General features: G+C 43.9%; 2 protein-coding genes across 3 annotated transcripts in view; one reads left to right on the forward strand and one right to left on the reverse strand.

The window, feature by feature from the left end:
* On the reverse strand, nucleotides 1-5,661 carry LOC106593438 (uncharacterized). The gene is made up of 2 exons (XM_014184774.3): nucleotides 5,507-5,661; nucleotides 1-5,055 (listed from the first exon to the last, which is right to left on the reverse strand). Exon 2 carries the CDS (start codon nucleotides 4,943-4,945, stop codon nucleotides 3,107-3,109), a length of 1,839 nt encoding a protein of 612 aa, XP_014040249.3. The 5' UTR covers nucleotides 4,946-5,055; nucleotides 5,507-5,661; the 3' UTR covers nucleotides 1-3,106.
* The window catches only part of LOC106593468 (uncharacterized), a 22,414-nt gene continuing 4,028 nt past the window's right edge, over nucleotides 5,661-24,046 (forward strand). Inside the window, exons 1-3 of one of the 2 annotated variants that reach the window (XM_082958579.1) lie at nucleotides 5,661-5,721; nucleotides 7,353-7,541; nucleotides 8,397-8,504. In XM_082958579.1, coding sequence (XP_082814705.1) covers nucleotides 7,415-7,541; nucleotides 8,397-8,504 — 235 coding nt within the window. In that variant the 5' untranslated portion in view covers nucleotides 5,661-5,721; nucleotides 7,353-7,414. The other variant, XM_082958580.1, reaches the window with a different exon arrangement.

Below are 24,046 nucleotides of genomic sequence, written 5' to 3' on the forward strand. Positions count from 1 at the left end.
TGAGGTTTTATTAACTCAATTATATATATATTTTTTTAACATTGTTTGCAAACAGATATGTAACACATATTAATGGAAAAACAACATGAAAAATAGGCAAGCCCCCAAAATATAATTAAATGTTGCTAAAAATGTGGGGCTCCGCCCTGAATGATGGGTTGCCACTGCAAGTCAGTAACCAGGTTCCTATCTAACCTTATGCGAATAAAATGCATGTAATAACAACCCTGATGGAAACAGAACATTTGTCAGTAGACTTTCCAAATGTCAACAAAACAAAATACGCTAGACAAGGCTGGATAGATTATTCCACTAAGCACGGACCGACGCCAATGTCTTCCGGCCATGTGTTTTTGGTGCGGTCCGGCCTTGATTTGACCCAAACATAGACGTCTATGTTTCACAAGTTTGGACAGCACAGTACTGCACAGTCCAGTAGAGAGCAGCACAGTACATGAAAGTAAAGTATAGTTCAGTACAGTAGAGTAGAATAGTCCAGTATAATGTACTGTATTGTACACTACTTTACTCTAATGTACACAAATGAATTAAACTCTACTGTACCGTACTGTACTCTACTGGCTCAAACTCTACCGTCCTGAACTGTGCTGTTGAAACTTGTGAAACATAGCCAAGACGTCTATAATTCGTTCAGATTTGGTCTGGTCCAGACCGAACAAATGTTTAGATTTTTTGGGGGGGGCGGAGTACATTAGAATAATACCCAGCACGCTTTGAACATGTTTGTTTTTACTTTTACAGTTTGGTCATTCAGCAGGAGCTCTTATCCAGAGTGACATAGTCAGCGCATTCAACTAATGTAGATAAACAGCATCACAGTTAACAAGAAAAAAATATTTCTGTAACTGTTACCGAAAATGTTATTGAATACTGAACAAAAAGATAAAACAATCTCTACCATGGCTTATGGTAGAGAAATTAACATTAAATGATCTGGTAACAGCTCTGGTGGACATTCCTGCAGTCAGCATGCCAATTGCACGTTCCCTCAACATGAGACATCTGTGGCATTGTGTTGCGTGTGAAAACTGCACATTGTAGAGTGGCCTTTTATTGTCCACAGAACAAGGTGCAAGAGGTTTCTTTTCAGTGACTTTGTCTTGTCTCAGTTTTTCCTTTTCTCTTCATTCCGTTTTTGATGTATCCATTTTGTTTAAATGTGTTAACTTTGATCTCCAGCTGTATTATACTGATGTTTTGTATGTTCATGTAATTTATGTACAAATAATTGCTCACAACAAAATGTACATTTGTATCCATTTTTCCTCTGCTCTACAAATAAACATATTTGAAACAATATTTTATACAGAACAGCATGCCTATGCTGTTGAAAAGCATACAAACTCACCTGATCCATTGTGGAAGATATTGTTTCTTCAGAGTTTATTCACATGACAAAGAAGTAAGTAGGCTACATTTACTTTGTTAGTCACAGCCTTTAGATAAAGATTAGGGGGTTTCTGGGAAATAATTCCATGATCTCAAGTCTGATGCGCTCAAATAGCAGAGCAATCAAACGTTGATTTAGATATAAAAACTTGATTAAAGTTGTGACAAATAAGTGTCTCATAAAGGCTAATCTTACTTCAGAAAGATCCTGGATAAGATTTTACCGGATCTATAAGTCAAGAACACATTCAACAACAGCCCTTTCACTAAGAATCCTGTTGTCTGCCATCATCTACTTTTACCTGACACCCACTTGGAACACGAACGTCTCAGAGTCCTGACGTTTTTATCGGGTGAAGATAAAGCATGAAAAGTGCTTGACCTTGTATGTAATTATGAGATGTATCCTTTATTCCAGTTTTACGAGTCGATTCATAATTTTTTTATAATAATGATATTTTGTAGAGCACATTTCCCACACTCAATGCACTTATATTAAAACAGATATATTTTTTAAGTATACTAAACAATTAAGGTGATAAGCTGACATTGTTGAGAAGATAATGGGTTGAATTTATTGATCAATTGAATACATACCTACTATTGTTAAAACATTCTACATTATAACAAATTAATTGATAATGGGAGTACATGAAAGATACAACCCCCTCCCTCCCCACTCACTCACCCAAATAACCCCCACTCCACACACACAGTTCACTATGACATGGTCTATGACATTGAAACAGGTCAGTATGATGTTGATGAGCCCATACAGCCGGTTTCCGAGACAACGCTTAATACTAGTTCAGGGCAGGCCAGCCCCAGAAGAGACCCTTCTTATCAACTGTAAGCCAGAATGTCCTCTGTGTTACCTTCTGTGTTATTCTCCAACCCCATTGTCAGACCTCTGACAAGCAGAGGTTCTGTTGTCTTTACAGGTCTGTAGATATGATATCCGATTGGAGGTTAGCTTTACAAAAAGCTAAAAGAAACACTCTTTAATAAAGAGCATTGAGGAAGTGAATAAGTTTCCTTTAATGGTGAACAACTCAGATTTTGAATTCAAACAACTCTGACATTATAAAAGGTCTTACATTCATTGCCTCTCTCTTTTTTGGTTCCTGAACTGCTGTGGTGAGATACTCTCTCAATTTCTTTCTCTCTCCCATGAGCTATGGGCCATGGTTTCTTTGTCTCCCTCTTTCTCTCTCTGACCATGCCTAGAAGAATGTCTTGTAACACTAACTATAGTCTCTTGCATATTGCCATTTATCTTATGGAGTCAGATAACTAATTTAATGTTTTGTTGTTGTTGTGGTCTTATTACGAGTCGCATGTGAGGTATATATAATATATGCATATATGATAAATATTACCCCACTACACTAGCCCTAAACTAAAAAAACAAGCTCAATGGAGAATCTCTATTAAATTATTTTTTAAATTATAATCTGTGTCCGGGAAACTGCCCCATAGTGTCCACAGTGTTGAGCAGTGTTTTTCAAACCTCTCCTTGGACACTCCCAGACGTTTCACAACTTTGTTGTATTCCTGAACTAGCTCACCTGATTCACCTAGTCAAAGGCTTGATGATTAGTTGACTAGTTGAATCAGATGTACTAGTTCTGGAATAGATCAAATACACGAAACGTCCCTGAGGAGAGGTTTGACAACCACTGGTGCAGAAAACAGGTCAATAAGGGGGTTTAGTAGTAGAAGGTGCTGTGTGTAGCGGGTAGCCAGTGTTCACATAGAACACTGGTGGTGTGGTTTCAGAACTTGGTGTGGCTGAGGAGTCCGGCAGCTGAGTTTTGGACCATTTAGAACTTACAGAAGGTACCGGAACAGACGCCGGAGAGGAGAGGGTTGGAAGAGGACACATTCCTCCTCTGGCGTGGGCTTTCTGGTGACTTTTTAGGTGCCCTGATTGAGCGAAGCTCTTCTCGCATAGATTACATCTGTAGGGCTTCTCTCCCGTGTGTGTTCGTTGATGATTGGCCAGGGTGGCTGATTGAGTGAATCTTTCGCTACACTGATCGCAGCCATACGGTTTGGCTCCTGTGTGTGTGCGCTGGTGGCTCGTCAGCTGTCCAGACTGAACAAAACTCTTCCCGCACAGATCACAGCTGTAGGGTTTCTCTCCGGTGTGTGTTTTGCGGTGGCTCGCCAGGGCTCCGGCCCGCGTGAAGCTCTTGCCACATTCATCACAGAGGTGAGGCTTCTCTCCAGTGTGAGTCCTCTGGTGGCGTCTCAGGTGGCTAGAGGTAATGAACCTCTTCTCACACTGATCGCAGGCGTAGGGCTTCTCTCCTGTGTGTGTCCTCTGGTGGATCGTCAGAGATCCCGACTGAGCGAACCTCTCCCCACACTGATCACAGCTGTAAGGCTTCTCCCCAGTATGGGTTCTCTGATGATTTGACAGGGTGCCAGATTCAGAGAAACACTTGCCACACTGCTCGCAACAGTAAGGCTTCTCACCGGTGTGGGATCTTTGATGGGAGTTTAAGTGGGCCCAGTTAATGAAGCTCTTTCCACATTCGCAGATGAAAGGTTTCTCTCCGCTGTGGGTTTTCTGGTGGAGTCTCAGGGCGCTCGAGTGGGAGAAATTCTTCCCGCAGTCTGAGCAGTGGTAGGGCTTCTCTCCCGTGTGGACTCTCTGGTGGGATTTCAAGTGTGCCGACGTGACGAAACGTTTCGGACACTCCAAACAAGAGAATGGCAGCTCGCCAGTGTGCCTTCGCATGCGGTGTAGCTTCAGGGCGTTCGATTGGCCAAACCTCTTCCCACAGTCGGAACAGCGGTAGGGCTTTTCACCGGTGTGCGTTCGCATGTGTGATATCAGATAAGACGAGCAGTAGAAACTGTTCTCGCACTGCGTACAGTGGTAAGGCTTCTCTCCGGTGTGCGTGTGCTGATGGACAGTCAAATGACTTTTGTGACTGAAGCTTTTGCCACAGTCTGAGCAGCAGTGGGGTTTCTTCACTGTGCGTTTCGGCTGGCGTTTTTTAACATTCTTCTCTGCTGCCTCAATCAAATCTTCTTCTTCCTCCTCCTCCTCTTCTCCTCCTTTCACCGTTCCACTCAGCCCCGGTGTTTTCCTGCTTTCGAGTCCAAGTGAAGCACTACCCGGGGACTCTGGGAAGGGGGACAGGCGAGGGTTGTTCTGGTAACTATAAAGATTCCCTCCATCCTCTTTACGTTCTGCATCGCAGCTTCCTTGTGCCCCGTCGTCCACATGCGCTGACGCTGATTGTCTGGAGGCCACAACCCCGGCATCCTGTATCCTTTTGATGTCCTCTTTCAGTTGGAGTAACCATGACATTCCCCGATCCTCAGATTTCATTAAATCCTCATTTTCCCATGTTTCCTCCATGATTTTACGCCGTAGTGCTCTTTGATTCTTTCCTTTCATTTCGGATCCATCCTTGCCACCTATTCCACTGCGTTCACAAAGGGAGCGTAAATTGTCCTCTGTTAAAGTCCATAAACTCTCTTCGATTTCATCCATCAACGTTTCTCTTTCACGATTCATATTGTCCTGCTCACGCGGTATCAGAAACGATGAAGTTGTTGAACAGCTGAAATTCGTTCGGTGCTCTCTAGTAAGCTACTCCAAGGTCTTTCACTCGTTGTCCTCTGTTCCTGAAGAATAAAATAATTTGATACTCCTTTAATTACCATTAAATAAATACTTTGTCAAGGGCTCAACTGCAGGTGATTGTTAGACAAGATACCCCTTAGACGTGTGTTGATCTGATCTTAAAGCTAAGCAATATAGCCTAGTAGCTCTACTACTGTACTCTATCTCGCCCTTCGAAAGGCCAGGCTGGTGGAATTATTGCTGCATTGCAAACAGACTCCTATCCAATCCTCTCAGTTCTAGCTACATAGCTAAGTGCATAAGGAGCTATGGGTTCATTCGGGATTCAATGTAGGGTTCGAGCTAGATATCGGTTATAAACGTTGGTAGCTATAGCTACCCGGACCCATTGTCGGTAGTTATAACTAGCTAGGTAACGTTAGCTGGATAGCTAGCCAGCCTAGCTAGCAATTATCTCTACGACTATATTGCGTGGCATTAAAATATTATCACCTTATTTTCGCTTAGTGGTTCTTCTGTGCGTCCAAATAAAGTTGTCTTGTTGCTCAAGTTTTTGCGTTTTACATTGTATATTGAGAGAAAAATACAGTTGCAGTCTTGATGAATCGACGATAAGGCAACAACTTCCTGTTTGTCTGCGCTCTCAGGCCAGAGCAATCGAATGTCGACGTAGATCTCCAGTCTAAACATCCGCTATAGAAGTCGAGGTGAGTAACAGCTAGCTGGCTAGTTAACTCATTTTGTTTTAACGGGCAATTAAATGTACGCAGCTATATTGAAAAGGTGCTCACCCAAGCTAGCACTATATACCAGAACGCTAGGTGGCTAATGCTACGAAAAGGACGGGTCAGTTTCGGCGAGAGCTAGCTCAGTTAGCTAATATTGTGTAGCATCACCACTATAAATCTTGTTTAGCGTCTTTTCTCTCCTTGTGTCTATGATAATACAATCACATGTAAACTAGAGTGTGACGGTCAAAAACCTGCATTTATAACACTGTGAATCTTTGAGACTAGCCGATCTACGCCCCCTGTTTAATGAGGCGAGGTCCTCTGGTAAATAACTAGCACTAAGCAATTGCACAACAGGTTCTCATCAGGGGTGGATCATGAGAATTCATGCTGCAAAAACAATTTATTTTCGTTTTTTGTGCATTCTCAAATGCACAATAATCACCCCCAGCTTACAGTTGGCTCATTCATCTCCTCTCCCCTATAACTATTCCCCGGGTTGTTGCTGTAAATGAGAATGTGTTCTCACTCAATTTACCAGGTAAAATAAAAATAAAATTTTTTTTGTAGTATGCCTATAAGACAATGACCAAGGTTAGAGACAGTTGCTGACAATTTGCTTTAATCAACAAACAAGACATCCTAATGTGATTCGTCACCGGTCTCTAACAGTGAAATGCTTACTTACGGGGTCCTATAAAAATAGTGACACAAGGAATAAATACAGTGAATAACATTAACATGGCTATATACAGGGAGTACCAGTACCAAGTCGATGTGCAGGGATACCATGTAAATTATGTACATATCGGTTAGGGGGTTAAATGACTAGGCATCAAGATACATAAGATTGAGCTGCTTATGTGGCGTGTGTAACAGTATAGCTTCCGTCCCTCTCCTTCCCCCCAACCTGGGCTTGAACCAGGGACCCTCTGCACACATCAACAACTGACACCCCACGAAGCATCGTTACCCATCGTGCCACAAAAGCCGCGGTCCTTGCAACGCAAGGGGAACAACTACTTCAAGGTCTCAGAGTGAGTGGCGTCACCGATTGAAACGCTATTAGCGCGCACCACCGCTAACGAGCTAGCCATTTCACATCGGTTACATGTGTATAGTCAGTGAAAGGGAGTTAGTTAAAAAAAAAAAAAAAACACAGTCAATGCAAGTAGTCCTTATTAGCAGCCTTGACAGTGTCCAGGCCGTGTCCACAGAAGACCGGTTCTAGGTGGAATAAGAGCATTGCTATAAAACAACTGAATGCATGCCATCACCACTCCCATCCTTCCAGGGCACACCAACCTACACCAGCAAGGGGATCCCCTGACTGAACTGATGGCCAAACATTTATACCTGATGCCACGCCCTTAATTAACAATAAGGCACACCTGTGGCAATGAGGCTGTGGTTTAAGAGTGTTGTCCCAAACTGGGTCCTGGGGCCCCCCGGGTGCAGGTTTTGGTTTTGCCCTAGCACAAATACTTGAATCAGCTGTGTAGTGCCAGGGCAAAAAAATCAAAACGTGTCCCCATGGGGGACCCAGTTGGGAAAGCCTGTGTTAAATAACCTCACATCATTGTGTGTACGTGTCATTGAACCCACAGATAATCATGGATCTACACTAGAATACACAATTACAAGCCCAAAAGCAGAGCAGGATTCAGAAATGGATTTTGTCGAGAATCCCGGGTCTGAGTCAGAATCAGACTACCTTCCTAGTCCCACTGCCCCAGAACCTGAACCCAGTGTGACTGTGAAGGAAGAGGAGGGAGATAGTGACATGGCTGACCCAGGTGAGTCCATGTTGCGTGAAGTTGGCCCTAGACGCTGATCTTGGGTCAGTTTTGCATTTCTCCCACCAATGAGAGAGGCTTGGGGGAGATTAGGCTAATCCTAGATCTGTACCTATGGGAGAGAGAGGTTAGTAGTGTAAAAAATATAAAGCAGTGAACAAAATGATTATGAATGGAATACTATGAAAAAAAGAGTTGGATCCGGGACTGATCAAAGATAACAGTAGAGGCACCTAGAGGTAAACCTAACCACTTGGCCTCCCGAGTGGCGCAGCGATCTAAGGCACTGCATCTCAGTGCTAGAGGCGTCACTACAGACACCCTGGTTTGAATCCAGGCTGTATCACAACCGGCCGTGATTGGGATTCCCATTGGGCGGCAGACAATTGGCCCAGCTTCGTCTGGGTTTGGCCGGTGTAGGCCGTCATTGTAAATAAGAATTTGTTCATAACTGACTTAAATAATCAGCGCATTATGTTGACTTAGGGAGAATCCCAACTAGAGGTAGGCCTAACCAGATTATTATGTTGCCTTAGGGAGAATCCCACCTAGAGGTAGGCCTAACCAGAGCATTATGTTGACTTAGGGAGAATCTCAATTGCATTTCCTTGATTCCTCACATCCTCTCTCCTTCTGAAAAATTATCGGATGTAAAGGTCAGAGGGGAGGGACCTCTGACCTCATCCAATGGGTTTTGAGAAAGAAGCAAGGAGGACACAAGGAATCAAGCAAATTAAACTGAGATTCTCCCTTACTTATTCTCTTCAGTTCCTATTGGAACATAGGGCCCCAACGGTGCATCTCCACCATTACAGTATTAGCTGGCAATTAATTATATTGGTTTGGTTATTTCAGACCACCTCCCAGGTCTCACCGTGGCAGAAAGACCCAGATTTAATATGATTATCAAAGAAGAGGAGGAGGAAGATGATGAAGCAGAAGAAGATGAAATGGTTTACCCAGGTAAGTCCAGAGGCCTGTTCAGAGGATGTAAGTTCGGATCAGGTAGAAATCTATGGTGTCGAACAGAAATGATTGCCTGTCAGATTGAATAAGCAGGGGTATTCAACTCTTACCCTACGAGGTCCGGAGCCTGCTGGTCTTCTGTTCTACCGGATAATTCAGCAGCCCTGGTTAGAGGGGGGAAATGAAAACAAGCAGTTGAACTGGCTTCGAGGTCCAGAGTTGACCTTGAGAGGGAATAGGGAATCACGTCAGCTCCTTTCATTCCATTTCTATCTGCAATGTTCAGATTGTTTTATGTCACTGAATCCACCCGTTGTAGGTGGGCCTGTGGGGTGTCGGGAGAAAGTTAGTGTCATAATAATGTTCATATCACAACAACATCATGATCTGCCCGATACAGTGTGATTTGTGACGAAGGAAGGAAGGGTTGCTAGGATACGCAATAGTAGGTTTCTATAGATAGGCGCTCTTTGGTAGAGCGGTTAGATAGGCGCTCTTTTAGATAGGCGCTCTTTGGTAGAGCGGTTAGATAGGCGCTCTTTGGTAGAGCGGTTAGATAGGCGCTCTTTGGTAGAGCGGTTAGATAGGCGCTCTTTGGTAGAGCGGTTAGATAGGCGCTCTTTGGTAGAGCGGATCATTTGTCATCAAAGAAACAAGAAGGACCAAGGCACTCTTTATATCATTAAAATGCATTTATTGTTACGGCATGTTCAATAGAACAAAGATGTAAAACCTTGGCGTGTTTCGGCAGCATGGCCATCGTCAGGGAGTCCAAAGATACGATGACAGCACAGGAGGTTGGTGCCACCTTAATTGGGGAGGATGGGCTCATGGTAATTGCTGGAGCAGAATCAGTGGAATGGTATCAAATACATCAAACACATGGCTTCTATGTGTTTGATGCTATTCCATTGGCTCAGTTCCAGCCATTATTATGAGCCGTACTCCCATCAGCAGCCTCCACTGAATGACAGTGGGATTCGTCAGTTAGATTTTCCCATATTTTCCATGCAATGTTCGTTGAAATACAAACAGCAAGGTGCTGTCTGCAATAAAAAAAAAAAACTGGTGGATTTTATTGAAATGGATAACACGATTAAAGACAAACGCACAGCTGTACAAATAGCTGTTAATGATGATGGCATATTCAATGAACTGATGAAAACTAACCAAGGGCTCCAGGACAAGTTGTCTACAGAAATAAAGGAACTTAAAATCAAGAAATTCAACCAAGACAAAAAAGACAAGGCCGAGGATAAAGTCTACTTCTGGAGAAACCCTGACAGAGGAGGTCCTGCTCCTCCTCTCCATGGCAGACGCAGGAGGGATGACGCTTACTTCCATCCACCCCCGTCTGTCCAACAGTCTACAACCAGCGCCTCATCGGCTTCCAGTGGCAGTTTTTTTATTCAACGAGAGACTGGGCCGACGGAAGGGCGGTGGTGGCTGCAGGCACGCGCATCGACGAGATGCCGCACCCAACGGGGTAAGAAGAAAAGACTATCAGAGACAGAGGAGACCGTTCACACGGTCCCAGAACCCACGGGACTGAGTGTCTTTAATTTATCAAGCAAGATATTGAGCCCTGCCCATGTCTCTTTGCTTAATAAAGGGTTATCTTTTGTGCCTACAACCCAGTGCAACGATTTTGATGTTAAGGTAGACATGTTTAAGTTTTTTAGAAACATCCGTTTAAGGGAATACTTTAGCTCCCCTAATCCTGACACTTCTATTGAACCAGTAGGTTACTTACCTGCACATACTCCGACTCCTTTTAGAAGCAAGAGTTATTTTGTACCTCCAGCCAATCACAGTCACTCTATTGAAACGTATTGCAGACTTGTTGAAAAGATGTTGCTCATCTCCTTAACAAACAGGAGTCCACATCTTTCCATCATTTACCTCAGGATGAAAAACAAGTTTGCTTGATTTACAATCCGATACGTCAGTCCTTATTCGTCCTGCTGATAAGGGTGGGTCGGTTGTACAATCCGATACGTCAGTCCTTATTCGTCCTGCTGATAAGGGTGGGTCGGTTGTACAATCCGATACATTTACATTACATTACATTTAAGTCATTTAGCAGACGCTCTTATCCAGAGCGACTTACAAAATGGTGCATTCACCTTATGATATCCAGTGGAACAACCACTTTACAATAGTGCATCTAAATCTTTTAAGGGGGGGGGGGGGGGGTTAGAAGGATTACTTTATCCTGTCCTGGCGTCGTGAGGGAGCTTGTTCCAACATTGGGGTGCCAGAGCAGCGAACAGTTTTGACTGGGCTGAGCGGGAACTGTGCTTCCTCAGAGGTAGGGGGGCCAGTAGGCCAGTGGTGGATGAACGCAGTGCCCTTGTTTGGGTGTAGGGCCTGATCAGAGCCTGAAGGTATGGAGGTGCCGTTCCCTTCACAGCTCCGTAGGCAATCACCATGGTCTTGTAGCGGATGCGAGCTTCAACTGGAAGCCAGTGGAGAGAGCGGAGGAGCGGGGTGACGTGAGAGAACTTGGGAAGGTTGAACACCAGACGGGCTGCGGCGTTCTGGATGAGTTGTAGGGGTTTAATGGCACAGGCAGGGAGCCCAGCCAACAGCGAGTTGCAGTAATCCAGACGGGAGATGACAAGTGCCTGGATTAGGACCTGCGCCGCTTCCTGTGTGAGGCAGGGTCGTACTCTGCGAATGTTGTAGAGCATGAACCTACAGGATCGGGTCACCGCCTTGATGTTAGTGGAGAACGACAGGGTGTTGTCCAGGATCACGCCAAGGTTCTTAGCACTCTGGGAGGAGGACACAAGGGAGTTGTCAACCGTGATGGCGAGATCATGGAACGGGCAGTCCTTCCCCGGGAGGAAGAGCAGCTCCGTCTTGCCGAGGTTCAGCTTGAGCTGGTGATCCGTCATCCACACTGATATGTCTGACAGACATGCAGAGATGCGATTCGCCGCCTGGTTATCAGAAGGCGGAAAGGAGAAGATTAATTGTGTGTCGTCTGCATAGCAATGATAGGAGAGACCATGTGAGGCTATGACAGAGCCAAGTGACTTGGTGTATAGCGAGAATAGGAGAGGGCCTAGAACAGAGCCCTGGGGGACACCAGTGGTGAGAGCGCATGGTGCGGAGACAGATTCTCGCCACGCCACCTGGTAGGAGCGACCTGTCAGGTAGGACGCAATCCAAGCGTGGGCCGCGCCGGAGATGCCCAACTCGGAGAGGGTGGAGAGGAGGATCTGATGGTTCACAGTATCAAAGGCAGCAGATAGGTCTAGAAGGATGAGAGCAGAGGAGAGAGAGTTAGCTTTAGCAGTGCGGAGAGCCTCCGTGACACAGAGAAGAGCAGTCTCAGTTGAATGCCCAGTCTTGAAACCTGACTGATTAGGATCAAGAAGGTCATTCTGAGAGAGATAGCAGGAGAGCTGGCCAAGGACGGCACGTTCAAGAGTTTTGGAGAGAAAAGAAAGAAGGGATACTGGTCTGTAGTTGTTGACATCGGAGGGATCGAGTGTAGGTTTTTTCAGAAGGGGTGCAACTCTCGCTCTCTTGAAGACGGAAGGGACGTAGCCAGCGGTCAAGGATGAGTTGATGAGCGAGGTGAGGAAGGGGAGAAGGTCTCCGGAAATGGTCTGGAGAAGAGAGGAGGGGATAGGGTCAAGTGGGCAGGTTGTTGGGCGGCCGGCCGTCACAAGACGCGAGATTTCATCTGGAGAGAGAGGGGAGAAAGAGGTCAAAGCACAGGGTAGGGCAGTGTGAGCAGGACCAGCGGTGTCGTTTGACTTAGCAAACGAGGATCGGATATCGTCAACCTTCTTTTCAAAATGGTTGACGAAGTCATCCGCAGAGAGGGAGGAGGGGGGGGAGGGGGAGGAGGATTCAGGAGGGAGGAGAAGGTAGCAAAGAGCTTCCTAGGGTTAGAGGCAGATGCTTGGAATTTAGAGTGGTAGAAAGTGGCTTTAGCAGCAGAGACAGAAGAGGAGAATGTAGAGAGGAGTGAGTGAAAGGATGCCAGGTCCGCAGGGAGGCGAGTTTTCCTCCATTTCCGCTCGGCTGCCCGGAGCCTTGTTCTGTGAGCTCGTAGTGAGTCGTCGAGCCACGGAGCAGGAGGGGAGGACCGAGCCGGCCTGGAGGATAGGGGCCAGAGAAAATCAAAGGATGCAGAAAGGGAGGAGAGGAGGGTTGAGGAGGCAGAATCAGGAGATAGGTTGGAGAAGGTTTGAGCAGAGGGAAGAGATGATAGGATGGAAGAGGAGAGAGTAGCGGGAGAGAGAGAGCGAAGGTTGGGACGGCGCAATACCATCCGAGTAGGGGCAGAGTGAGAAGTGTTGGATGAGAGCAAGAGGGAAAAGGATACAAGGTAGTGGTCGGAGATTTGGAGGGGAGTTGCAATGAGATTAGTGGAAGAACAGCATCTAGTAAAGATGAGGTCAAGCGTATTGCATGCCTTGTGAGTAGGGGGGGAAGGTGAGAGGGTGAGGTCAAAAGAGGAGTGGAGTGGAAAGAAGGAGGCAGAGAGGAATGAGTCAAAGGTAGACGTGGGGAGGTTAAAGTCACCCAGAACTGTGAGAGGTGAGCCATCCTCAGGAAAGGAACTTATCAAGGCGTCAAGCTCATTGATGATCTCTCCAAGGGAACCTGGAGGGCGATAAATGATAAGGATGTTAAGCTTGAAAGGTCTGGTAACTGTGACAGCATGGAATTCAAATGAGGAGATAGACAGATGGGTCAGGGGAGAAAGAGAGAATGTCCACTTGGGAGAGATGAGGATTCCAGTGCCACCACCCCGCTGGCTCGATGCTCTAGGGGTATGCGAGAACACGTGGGCAGACGAAGAGAGAGCAGTAGGAGTAGCAGTGTTATCTGTGGTAATCCATGTTTCCGTCAGCGCCAGGAAGTCTAGGGACTGGAGGGTAGCATAGGCTGAGATGAACTCAGCCTTGTTGGCTGCAGACCGGCAGTTCCAGAGGCTGCCGGAGACCTGGAACTCCACGTGGGTCGTGCGCGCTGGGACCACCAGGTTAGAGTGGCAGCGGCCACGCGGTGTGAAGCGTTTGTATGGCCTGTGCAGAGAGGAGAGAACAGGGATAGACAGACATATAGTTGACAAGCTACAGAAGTGTTGTTTCTTGTATTATTGTCTCTTGTGTCTTTAGAGAACTGTTTCACTTTGATATCCTTTTTCTTCTGTCCTGATTTTCTCTTTCTTTTCTTCTGTTAACTAGATATTCTTTGTTGTTCTTCGTTAGCTAGCTAGCTTCTTCCAAAAGAGAGTACGATACGTCAGTCCTTATTCGTCCTGCTGATAAGGGTGGGTCGGTTGTACTCATGGATAGGACAGCTTATGTAAATGAGTGTCATGGACAACTACTTGACAACAGCTTTTACAAGAAACTCAGAAGTGATCCCACTTCCCAATTTCAGAATACTATCTTTACTGTCCTAGACGGGTATGTAAGTTCTGGTCAGACAACCAAAAAGAACACAACTTTTTGGCTATTCAACACCCCAAAATTGCCACTTTCTATACTTTGCCCGAAAGCTCCCCTCCTTTGTAAAGGACAACAGCAGTATGATCTCAGAACAACTCCCCTCCTTTGTAAAGGACAACAGCAGTATGATCTCAGAACAACTCCCCTCCTTTGTAAAGGACACCAGCAGTATGATCTCAGAACAGCTCCCCTCCTTTGTAAAGGACACCAGCAGTATGATCTCAGAACAGCTCCCCTCCTTTGTAAAGGACACCAGCAGTATGGTCTCAGAACAGCTCCCCTCCTTTGTAAAGGACACCAGCAGTATGATCTCAGAACAGCTCCCCTCCTTTGTAAAGGACACCAGCAGTATGATCTCAGAACAGCTCCCCTCCTTTGTAAAGGACACCAGCAGTATGATCTCAGAACAGCTCCCCTCCTTTGTAAAGGACACCAGCAGTATGATCTCAGAACAGCTCCCCTCCTTTGTAAAGGACACCAGCAGTATGATCTCTATCATTGAATCTCTTGATCCTCTCCCTGAGAATACTTTGTTAGTTACTTTTGATGTTGAGTCATTATACACAAATATTCCACACGAGGGCGGTATTGAAGCTATGGAACATTTTCTTCTGCAACGTGACCCGAATGAACTACCTTCCAGTGCCTGCATTATAACATTGGCTGAAATAGTACTCACACATAACTATTTAATGTTTCTAAATGACTTCTTTATTCAGACAAAGGGTACTGCTATGGGATCCCCCATGGCTCCTAACTATGCTAATTTGTATGTGGGTTACATGGAGAAACAGTCTATTTTTAATCCTCTCAAATGTTTTCTTGCCTAACATCATTATTTGGAAACGGTATATTGATGATATTTTTGTTCTATGGAGGGGTGATGCAAAACAGTTCCAGGCGTTTTATGCTTTTCTTAACTCCTATTCTGAACATTTGAGATTTACTATGCAATCTGATACACGTCAAATCAGTTTTCTTGATCTTCTGATCTTGTGTGAAGACAATGTTCTATACACTAATCTTTACAGGAAACTTACTGATCCTAACAGTTTGTTGAGGGCTGACAGTTGTCACCCACTTCCCTTGAAAAATTGTTTGCCCTACAGCCAATTCTGTCGAATCAAAAGAATTTGCATTAAACAATCAGATTTCGGCAGAAATATGGCTGAGACGCAAAGAAAATTCAAGTAGAGGGGGTACAAAAATGATCAGATTAATATTGCCATTGAGAAAATTCTAAACAAAACATGACCTTTTAAGGTCAGTCTCGCAAAAAGACGCATTCTTGAGTTCTAACTACCCGATATTCAAAGTGCTCTGAACAAATTAAGGGAATCGTTCACAAACATTGGCACATTCTAAAATCCGATGATAGTCTCGGTAATGTGTTTTCGGACCTTCTCTTGGTCGTATTCTCACGGGGCAGAAATCTCAGAGACCAATTGGTACACTCTGATTTACCACCCCAAGATATTCCAGAACAACGTCTATTTGCGCCCCTACTGGATGCCATTACAAATGGCACTTATAAATGTAGATCCTTCAAACACTCACAAACAGGGAAATCGATCCCTGTCAAAGGTGTTATTACGTGCTCCACTAAGGCAGTTATTTATCTTATAACTTGTCCTTGTGGTAAAAATTATGTGGGTAAAACAAAGCGCGAATTAAAAGTACGTATCTCAGAGCATCGTAGCACCATTAGGTGCAAAAAACTCGACTTACCCAGTTGCGGCCCACTTTTTGGAAGCAAACCACTCGATTTCGCCTCTGCATTATATTGGCATCGAACATGTCACCCTCCCTAGGAGAGGGGGTGACCTTGATAATTTATTGTTAAAACGAGAGGCTGCCTGGATCTTTAATTTAAAGACCCTTGCTCCCTTGGGTCTCAACGTAGACTTTGATCTGAAGCCATTCTTATGATTATTGTCACTTTGCCATTGTAATTGTTTGTAAGCTTGTGTAGTCTAAAATGAATCTATGATCGTATGCTATCCATTTGTTTTTTTATGCTGTTGTTTGTATGCCATTTTAATATTTGAGAATTAACCAATGATATTAGGCCACACTTGGCCATGATTACAGACACCTGTGTGTCTTTTGACACTATAAAAACGAGTCATCCCGCAGTGTTTGTGATAATTTTTATTTATTTTATTTATTTAATCTTTATTTAACCAGGGAGGCAAGTTGAGAACAAGTTCTCATTTACAATTGCGACCTGGCCAAGATAAAGCAAAGCAGTTTGACACATACAACAACACAGAGTTACACATGGAGTAAAACAAACATACAGTCAATAATATGGTAGAAAAATAAGTCTATATACAAAGTGAGCAAATGTGGTGAGATAAGGCAGGTAAAGGCAAAAAAGGCCATGGTGGCGAAGTAAATACAATATAGCAAGGAAAACACTGGAATGGTAGATTTGCAGTGGAAGAAAGTGCAAAGTAGAAATATAAATAATGGGGTGCAAAGGAGCAAAATAAATAAATAAATACAGTAGGGGAAGAGGTAGTTGTTTGGCCTAAATTATAGATGGGCTATGTACAGGTGCAGTAATCTATGAGCTGCTCTGACAGCTGGTGCTTAAAGCTAGTGAGGGAGATAAGTGTTTCCAGTTTCAGAGATTTTTGTAGTTCGTTCCAGTCATTGGCAGCAGAGAACTGGAAGGAGAGGCGGCCAAAGGAGGAATTGGCTTTGGGGGTGACCAGAGAGATATACCTGCTGGAGCGCGTGCTACAGATGGGTGCTGCTATGGTGACCAGCGAGCTGAGATAAGGGGGAACTTTACCTAGCAGGGTCTTGTAGATGACCTGGAGCCAGTGGGTTTGGTGACGAGTATGAAGCGAGGGCCAGCCAACAAGAGCGTACAGGTCGCAGTGGTGGGTAGTATATGGGGCTTTGGTGACAAAACGGATGGCAATGTGATAGACTGCATCCAATTGATTGAGTAGGGTACTGGAGGCTATTTTGTAAATGACATGGCCGAAGTCGAGGATCGGTAGGATGTTCAGTTTTACGAGGGTATGTTTGGCAGCATGAGTGAAAGATGCTTTGTTGCGAAATAGGAAGCCAATTCTAGATTTAACTTTGGATTGGAGATGTTTGATGCGAGTCTGGAAGGAGAGTTTACAGTCTAATCAGACACCTAGGTATTTGTAGTTGTCCACATATTCTAAGTCAGAACCGTCCAGAGTAGTGAGGCTGGACGGGCAGGCAGGTGCAGGCAGCAATCGGTTGAAGAGCATGCACTATACCCTGATGAAGACAGCTTGGCTGTCGAAACGTTGGTAATTCAATTTTTGCATCTGAGCTCCTAGAGTGTGCGGCTCTCCTTTATTTTCATGATATAATATACTAGCCTAAACAATATAATACTGACAAAAGCACATACAATGCCTTCGGAAAGTATTCAGACCCCTTGACTTTTTCCAAATTTTGTTAGGTTACAGCCTTATTATAAAATGTATTAAACTATTTTTTCCCCTCATCAATCTACACACAATGCCCCATAATGACAAAGAAAAAACTGTTTAAAAATGTAAAAAATTTAAATAATGATATCATATTTACATAATTATTTAAACCCTTCACTCAGTACTTTGTTGAAGCACCTTTGGCAGCGATTTACAGCCTTAAGTGTTCTTGGGTATGACGCTACAAGCTTAGCACACCTGTATTTGGGGAGTTTCTCCCATTCTTCTCTGCAGATCTTCTCAAGCTCTGTCAGATTGGATGGGGAGCATTGCTGCACAGCTATTTTCCGGTCTCTCCAGAGATGTTTGATCGGGTTCAAGTCTGGGCTCTGGTTGGCCCACTCAAGGACATTCAGAGACTTGTCCCGAAGCCACTCCTCCGTTGTCTTGGCTGTGTGCTTAGGGTCGTTGTCCTGCTGGAAGGTGAAACTTCGCCCCAGTCTGAGGTCCTGAGCGCTCTGGAGCAGGTTTTCATTAAGGATCTCTCTGTACTTAGCACTGTTCATCTTTGCCTCGATCCTGACTAGTCTCCCAGTCTCTGCCACTGAAAAACATCCCCATAGCATGATGCTGCCACCACCATGCTTCACCGTAAGGATGGTGCCAGGTTTCCTCCAGACGTGTTGCTTGGCATTCAGGCCAAAGAGTTCAATCTTGGTTTCATCAGGCCATAGAATCTTGTTTCTCATGGTCTAAGAGTCTTTAGGGGCCTTTTGGCAAACTCCAAGAGAGCTGTCATGTGCCTTTTACTGAAGAGTGGCTTCCGTCTGGCCACTCTACTATAAAGGCCGGATTGGTGGAGTGCTGCAGAGATGGTTGTCCTTCTGGAAGGTTCTTCCATCTCCACAGAGGAACTATAGAGCTCTGTCAGAGTGGCCCTTCTCCCCTGATTGTTCAGTTTGGCCGGGTGGCCAGCTCTAGTTAGAGTCTTGGTGGTTCCAAACTTCTTCAATTTAAGAATGATTGAGGCTACTGTGTTCTTGGGGACCTTTACTTCTGCAGACATTTTTTGGTACCCTTCCCCAGATCTGTGCCTCGACACAGTCTCGGAGCTCTACGGACAATTCCTTTGACCTCATGGCTTGGTTTTTGCTCTGACATGCACTGTCAACTGTGGGACATTATACAGACAGGTGTGTGCCTGTCCAAATCATGTCCAATCAATTGAATTTACCACAGGTGGACTCCAATCAAGATGTAGAAGCATCTCAAGGATGATCAATGGAAACAGGATGCACCTGAGCTCAATTTCAAGTCTCATAGCAAAGGGTCTGAATACTTATGTAAATAATGTATTTCTGTTTTTTATTTAATACATTTGCAAAAATGTATAACCCTGTTTTCGCTTTGTCACTATGGGGCATTGTGTGTAGATTGCTGAGGTTTTTATTTATTTGATCAATTTTAAGATAAGGCTGTAACATAACAAAATGTGGAAAAAGTCAAGGGGTCTTGTTGCTACATGTGATGTATTGTCTGTGCCCAATAATGTTTGTTCCATGTTTTGTGCTGCTACCATGTTGTGTTGCTACCATGTTGTTGTCATGTTGTGTTGCCATGTGTTGCTGCCATGCTGTGTTGTCTTAGGTCTCTCTTTATGTAGAGTTGTGGTGTCTTGGTGTGTTTTGACCTATATTTTTTTTAATGTTTAATCCCAGCCTAGGTCCCCGTAGGAGGCCTTTTGCCTGGGCCATCATTGTAAATAAGAATTTATTCTTAACTGACTTGCCTAGTTAAATAAAGGTAAAATAAAAATAAATAAATATTGATGACTTGAATGTCCCCCCCAAAAATGTCCACTGGCACTCAGCCAACCAAGGACAGTGAATATAATATAGACCTATCTGTTACACCTGACCCTTCTACCTGTTACACCTGACCCTCGTTACATTTAGCCCCACGACAGCTCTGATGGAAACAGGAAGTTTTGTTACAATTTTATAAATGCAGACAGATAATTTGTTCTTTCGACATGGTGGGATCTTTTTGTGTCGGTAAAGTTAACCTGTTGGGGCTAGGGGGCAGTATTTTCACGGCCGGATAAAAAACGTACCCCATTTAAACTGGTTACTACTCTTGCCCAGAAACGAGAATATGCATATAGTAGATTTGGATAGAAAACATTTGAAAGTTTCTAAAACTGTTTGAATGGTGTCTTTGAGTATATCAGAACTCATATGGCAGGCCAAAACCTGAAAAGATTCCATGCAGGAAGTGCCCTGTCTAACAATTTGTTGTCCTTCTGTTGTATCTCTATCGATATTACAGCATCTGTGCTGTTACGTGACACTTTCTAAGGCTTCCATTGGCTCTCTAAAGCGTTCAGAAAGCGGAATGACGTCTCTCCTGTCTCTGGGCAAAGTATAGCAGCAGAGTTTGTAAGTGGCCTGCCTGGGGACAGTGAGACTGAGATGCGAGTTCACGAGACTTCTCCATTTTTTTCGTTCAGTCTTTGAATGAATACAACGTTGTCCGGTTGGAATATTATGCATTCTGATGAAGAACAGCAAAGGTAATCCAATTTTTCTAATAGTAATTCTGAGTTTAGGTTGCCCCAAACTTGGTGGGTGTCAAATTAGCTAGCCTGTGATGGCCGAGCTATGTACTCAGAATATTGCAAAATGTGCTTTCGCCGAAAAGCTATTTTAAAATCTGACATAGCGTTTGCATAAAGGAGTTCTGTATCTATAATTCTTAAAATAATTATGTATTTTGTCAATGTTTATCATGAGTAATTTAGTCAATTCACCGGAAGTTTGCGGTGGGTATGCTAGTTCTGAACATCACATGCTAATGTAAAAAGCTGTTTTTTGATATAAATATGAACTTCATTGAACAAAGCATGCATGTATTGTATAACATAATGTCCTAGGAGTGTCATCTGATGAAGATCATCAAATGTTAGTGCTGCATTTAGCTGTGGTTTTGGTTTTTGTGACATATATGCTTGCTTTGAAAATGGCTGTGTGATTATTTTTGGCAGTGTACTCTCCTGACAATCTAATGTTTTGCTTTCGCTGTAAAGCCTTTTTGAAATCGGACAATGTGGTTAGATTAACGAGAGTCTTGTCTTTAAAATGGTGTAAAATAGTCATATGTTTGAGAAATTGAAGTTATAGCATTTTTGAGGTATTTGTATTTCGCGCCACGCGATTCCACTGGCTGTTGAATAGAGTGGGACGCTAACGTCCCACTGGCCCAGAGAGGTTAATTATGTGATAAATGGCAATGGAAACGCCTTTATGCGCAAATATTTATATAATAACCATATCGTAGTAAACTTGGAGTCACGTGATGATATGGTGTGTGGTCCTCTCACTATGACTCAGGAAACCATGCAATTTATTAGGCTAGGTATGTTATGAACAGGGTGGTGAAAGTGCACGGTGATGAGCTTGATGCTCCTTTCCAATACATGTAGAGGGTCTTATCCTGGTGAATACTTGACTGCCGTTTGACAAATACAAATATTCTCGCTCTTATCCATAATAATTTAATCTTGTAGACTACCCTACTCACACAGTTTACCCGCACTGTATCTAGCTGTTGGCTAGAGCGCACATGCCAATTCCAGAGTAGACACATTTGCTATTTAACGCAACAGTTTTTGTTATTATCTACATTTTTCTCTCTTTAACAAGTGGATTATTTACAGTGTCCTACACTAATATTGGCACTCTGGGTAAATATGAGCAAAAAGGGCTTTGAGAAACATTTATTTGCGGTTTTCCTCTTGGTCTTTCATTCAAATTATTCACAAAAACCTTTAATTGAAGTAAAATAATAAAAATTCAAATGTGAAATTAATATTTTGCTCCGAAACGTGTGCCACAATTATTGGCACCCCTAGAAATTCTTATGAGTAAAATCTAACAGAAGTATATTGCCATTCATATGTTACATTTAAGTTAACCTGAGTGATTAGGAACACTTAAGTGGTAAGCCATGACTTCCTGTTTCACTGGGGTATAAATATGAGGAGGTGACACACCGGCCAAGTCCCCATAGTCATCCACCACTTATGGGAAAGACCCGAGAATACAGTAATGATGTGCGACAAAAGGTTGTTGAGCTGCACAAATCAGGAAATGGCTATAAGAAAATAGCTCAACGGTTGAACATGGCAATTTCCACTATCAGGGCAATAATTAAGAAGTTTAAAGCAACTGGAAATGTTAACAAATCGGCCTGGAAGAGGACGTGTTTCTAAATTGACCCGACGCACAGTGAGGAGGATGGTTCGAGTGGCCCAAAAATTTCCAATGATCACAGCTGGAGAATTGCAGACCTTAATTTGGTTTTGGGGTCAGAAAGTCTCAAATTACGATCAGACACCACCTACAGTGAGGGGGAAAAAGTATTTGATCCCCTGCTGATTTTGTACGTTTGCCCACTGACAAAGAAATGATCAGTCTATAATTTTAATGGTAGGTTTATTTGAACAGTGAGAGACAGAATAACAAAAAAAATCCTGAAAAACGCATGTCAAAAATGTTATAAATTGATTTGCATTTTAATGAGGGAAATAAGTATTTGACCCCCCTCTCAATCAGAAAGATTTCTGGCTCCCAGGTGTCTTTTATACAGGTAACGAGCTGAGATTAGGAGCACACTCTTAAAGGGAGTGCTCCTAATCTCAGTTTGTTACCTGTATAAAAGACACCTGTACACAGAAGCCATCAATCAATCAGATTCCAAACTCTCCACCATGGCCAAGACCAAAGAGCTCTCCAAGGATGTCAGGGACAAGATTGTAGACCTACACAAGGCTGGAATGGGCTTCCATCGCCAAGCAGCTTGGTGAGAAGGTGACAACAGTTGGTGCGATTATTCGCAAATGGAAGAAACACAAAAGAACTCTCAATCTCCCTTGGCCTGGGGCTCCATGCAAGATCTCACCTCGTGGAGTTGCAATGATCATGAGAACGGTGAGGAATCATCCCAGAACTACACGGGAGGATCTTGTCAAAGATCTCAAGACAGCTGGGACCATAGTCACCAAGAAAACAATTGGTAACACACTACGCTGTGAAGTACTGAAATCCTGCAGCGCCGCAAGGTCCCCCTGCTCAAGAAAGCACATATACATGCCCATCTGAAGTTTGCCAATGAACATCTGAATGATTCAAAGGACAACTGGGTGAAAGTGTTGTGGTCAGATGAGACCAAAATGGAGCTCTTTGACATCAACTCAACTCGCCGTGTTTGGAGGAGGAGGAATGCTGCCTATGACCCTAAGAACACCATGCCCACCGTCAAACGTGGAGGTGGAAACATGCTTTGGGGGTGTATTTCTGCAAAGGGGACAGGACAACTTCACCGCATCAAAGGGACGATGGATGGGTATGTACCGTCAAATCTTGGGTGAGAACCTCCTTCCCTCAGCCCGGGCATTGAAAATGGGTCGTGGATGGGTATTCCAGCATGACAATGACCCAAAACACACGGCCAAGGCAACAAAGGAGTGGCTCAAGAAGAAGCACATTAAGGTCCTGGAGTAGCCTAGCCTGTCTCCAGACCTTAATCCCATAGAAAATCTGTGGAGGGAGCTGAAGGTTCGAGTTGCCAAACGTCAGCCTCGAAACCTTAATGACTTGGAGAAGATCTGCAAAGAGGAGCGGGACAAAATCCCTCCTGAGATGTGTGCAAACCTGGTGGCCAACTACAAGAAACGTCTGACCTCTGTGATTGCCAACAAGGATTTTGCCACCAAGTACTAAGTCATGTTTTGCAGAGGGGGTCAAATACTTATTTCCCTCATTAAAATGCAAATCATTTTATAACATTTTTGACATGCGTTTTTCTGGATTTTTTTGTTGTTATTCTGTCTCTCACTGTTCAAATAAACCTACCATTAAAATTATAGACTGATCATTTCTTTGTCAGTGGGCAAAGGTACAAAATCAGCAGGGGATCAAATACTTTTTCCCCTCACTGTACATAACCACAAGTTGTTTGAGAGAGTTGCCATAAAAAAGCCTTTGCTGTCATCAAACAAACTCAAGTGCCTACAATTTGCTAAAAGTTACTGGAACTTTCAGTGGGACTGAGTTCTATGGGTTTGGCGTAGACAGAAAGATATCCATGCAGAAAAGTACCTCATCCCACTGTGAAGTATGGTGGTGGATCTTTGATGTTGTGTGGCTGGTTTTCTTCCAAAGGCCTTGGACCACTTGTTAGGATACATATTATCATGGACTCCATCAAGTACCAGCAGATATTAAATAAAAACCTGACTGCCTCTGCTAGGAAGCTTAAACTGGGCCGTGGTTGGATCTTCCAACAGGACAATGATCGAAAGCACAACTCAAAATCAACACAAATTGTTCACTGACCACAGAATCAAGGTTTTACCATGGCCATACCAGTCTCCTGACCTAAACCCCATAGAAAACCTGTAGGATGAGCTGAAGAGGAGAGTCCATGAGCGTGGACCTCGAATCTGAATGATCTGGAGAGATTCTATATGGAGGAATGATCTCAGATGCCTTGCCATGTGTTCTTCAACCTCATTACACATTATAGGAGAAGACTCAGAGCTGTTATCTTGGCACAGGGAGGTTGCACAAAGTAT

The sequence above is a fragment of the Salmo salar genome, chromosome 12 (assembly GCF_965601325.2).
Source record: "Salmo salar chromosome 12, fSalSal1, whole genome shotgun sequence".
NCBI lineage: Eukaryota > Metazoa > Chordata > Actinopteri > Salmoniformes > Salmonidae > Salmo > Salmo salar.

What these genes read in the sequence shown, in the direction of transcription:
- LOC106593438 (XM_014184774.3), bottom strand. Translation starts at nt 4,945, where the DNA reads ATGAATCGTGAAAGAGAAACGTTGATGGATGAAATCGAAGAGAGTTTA.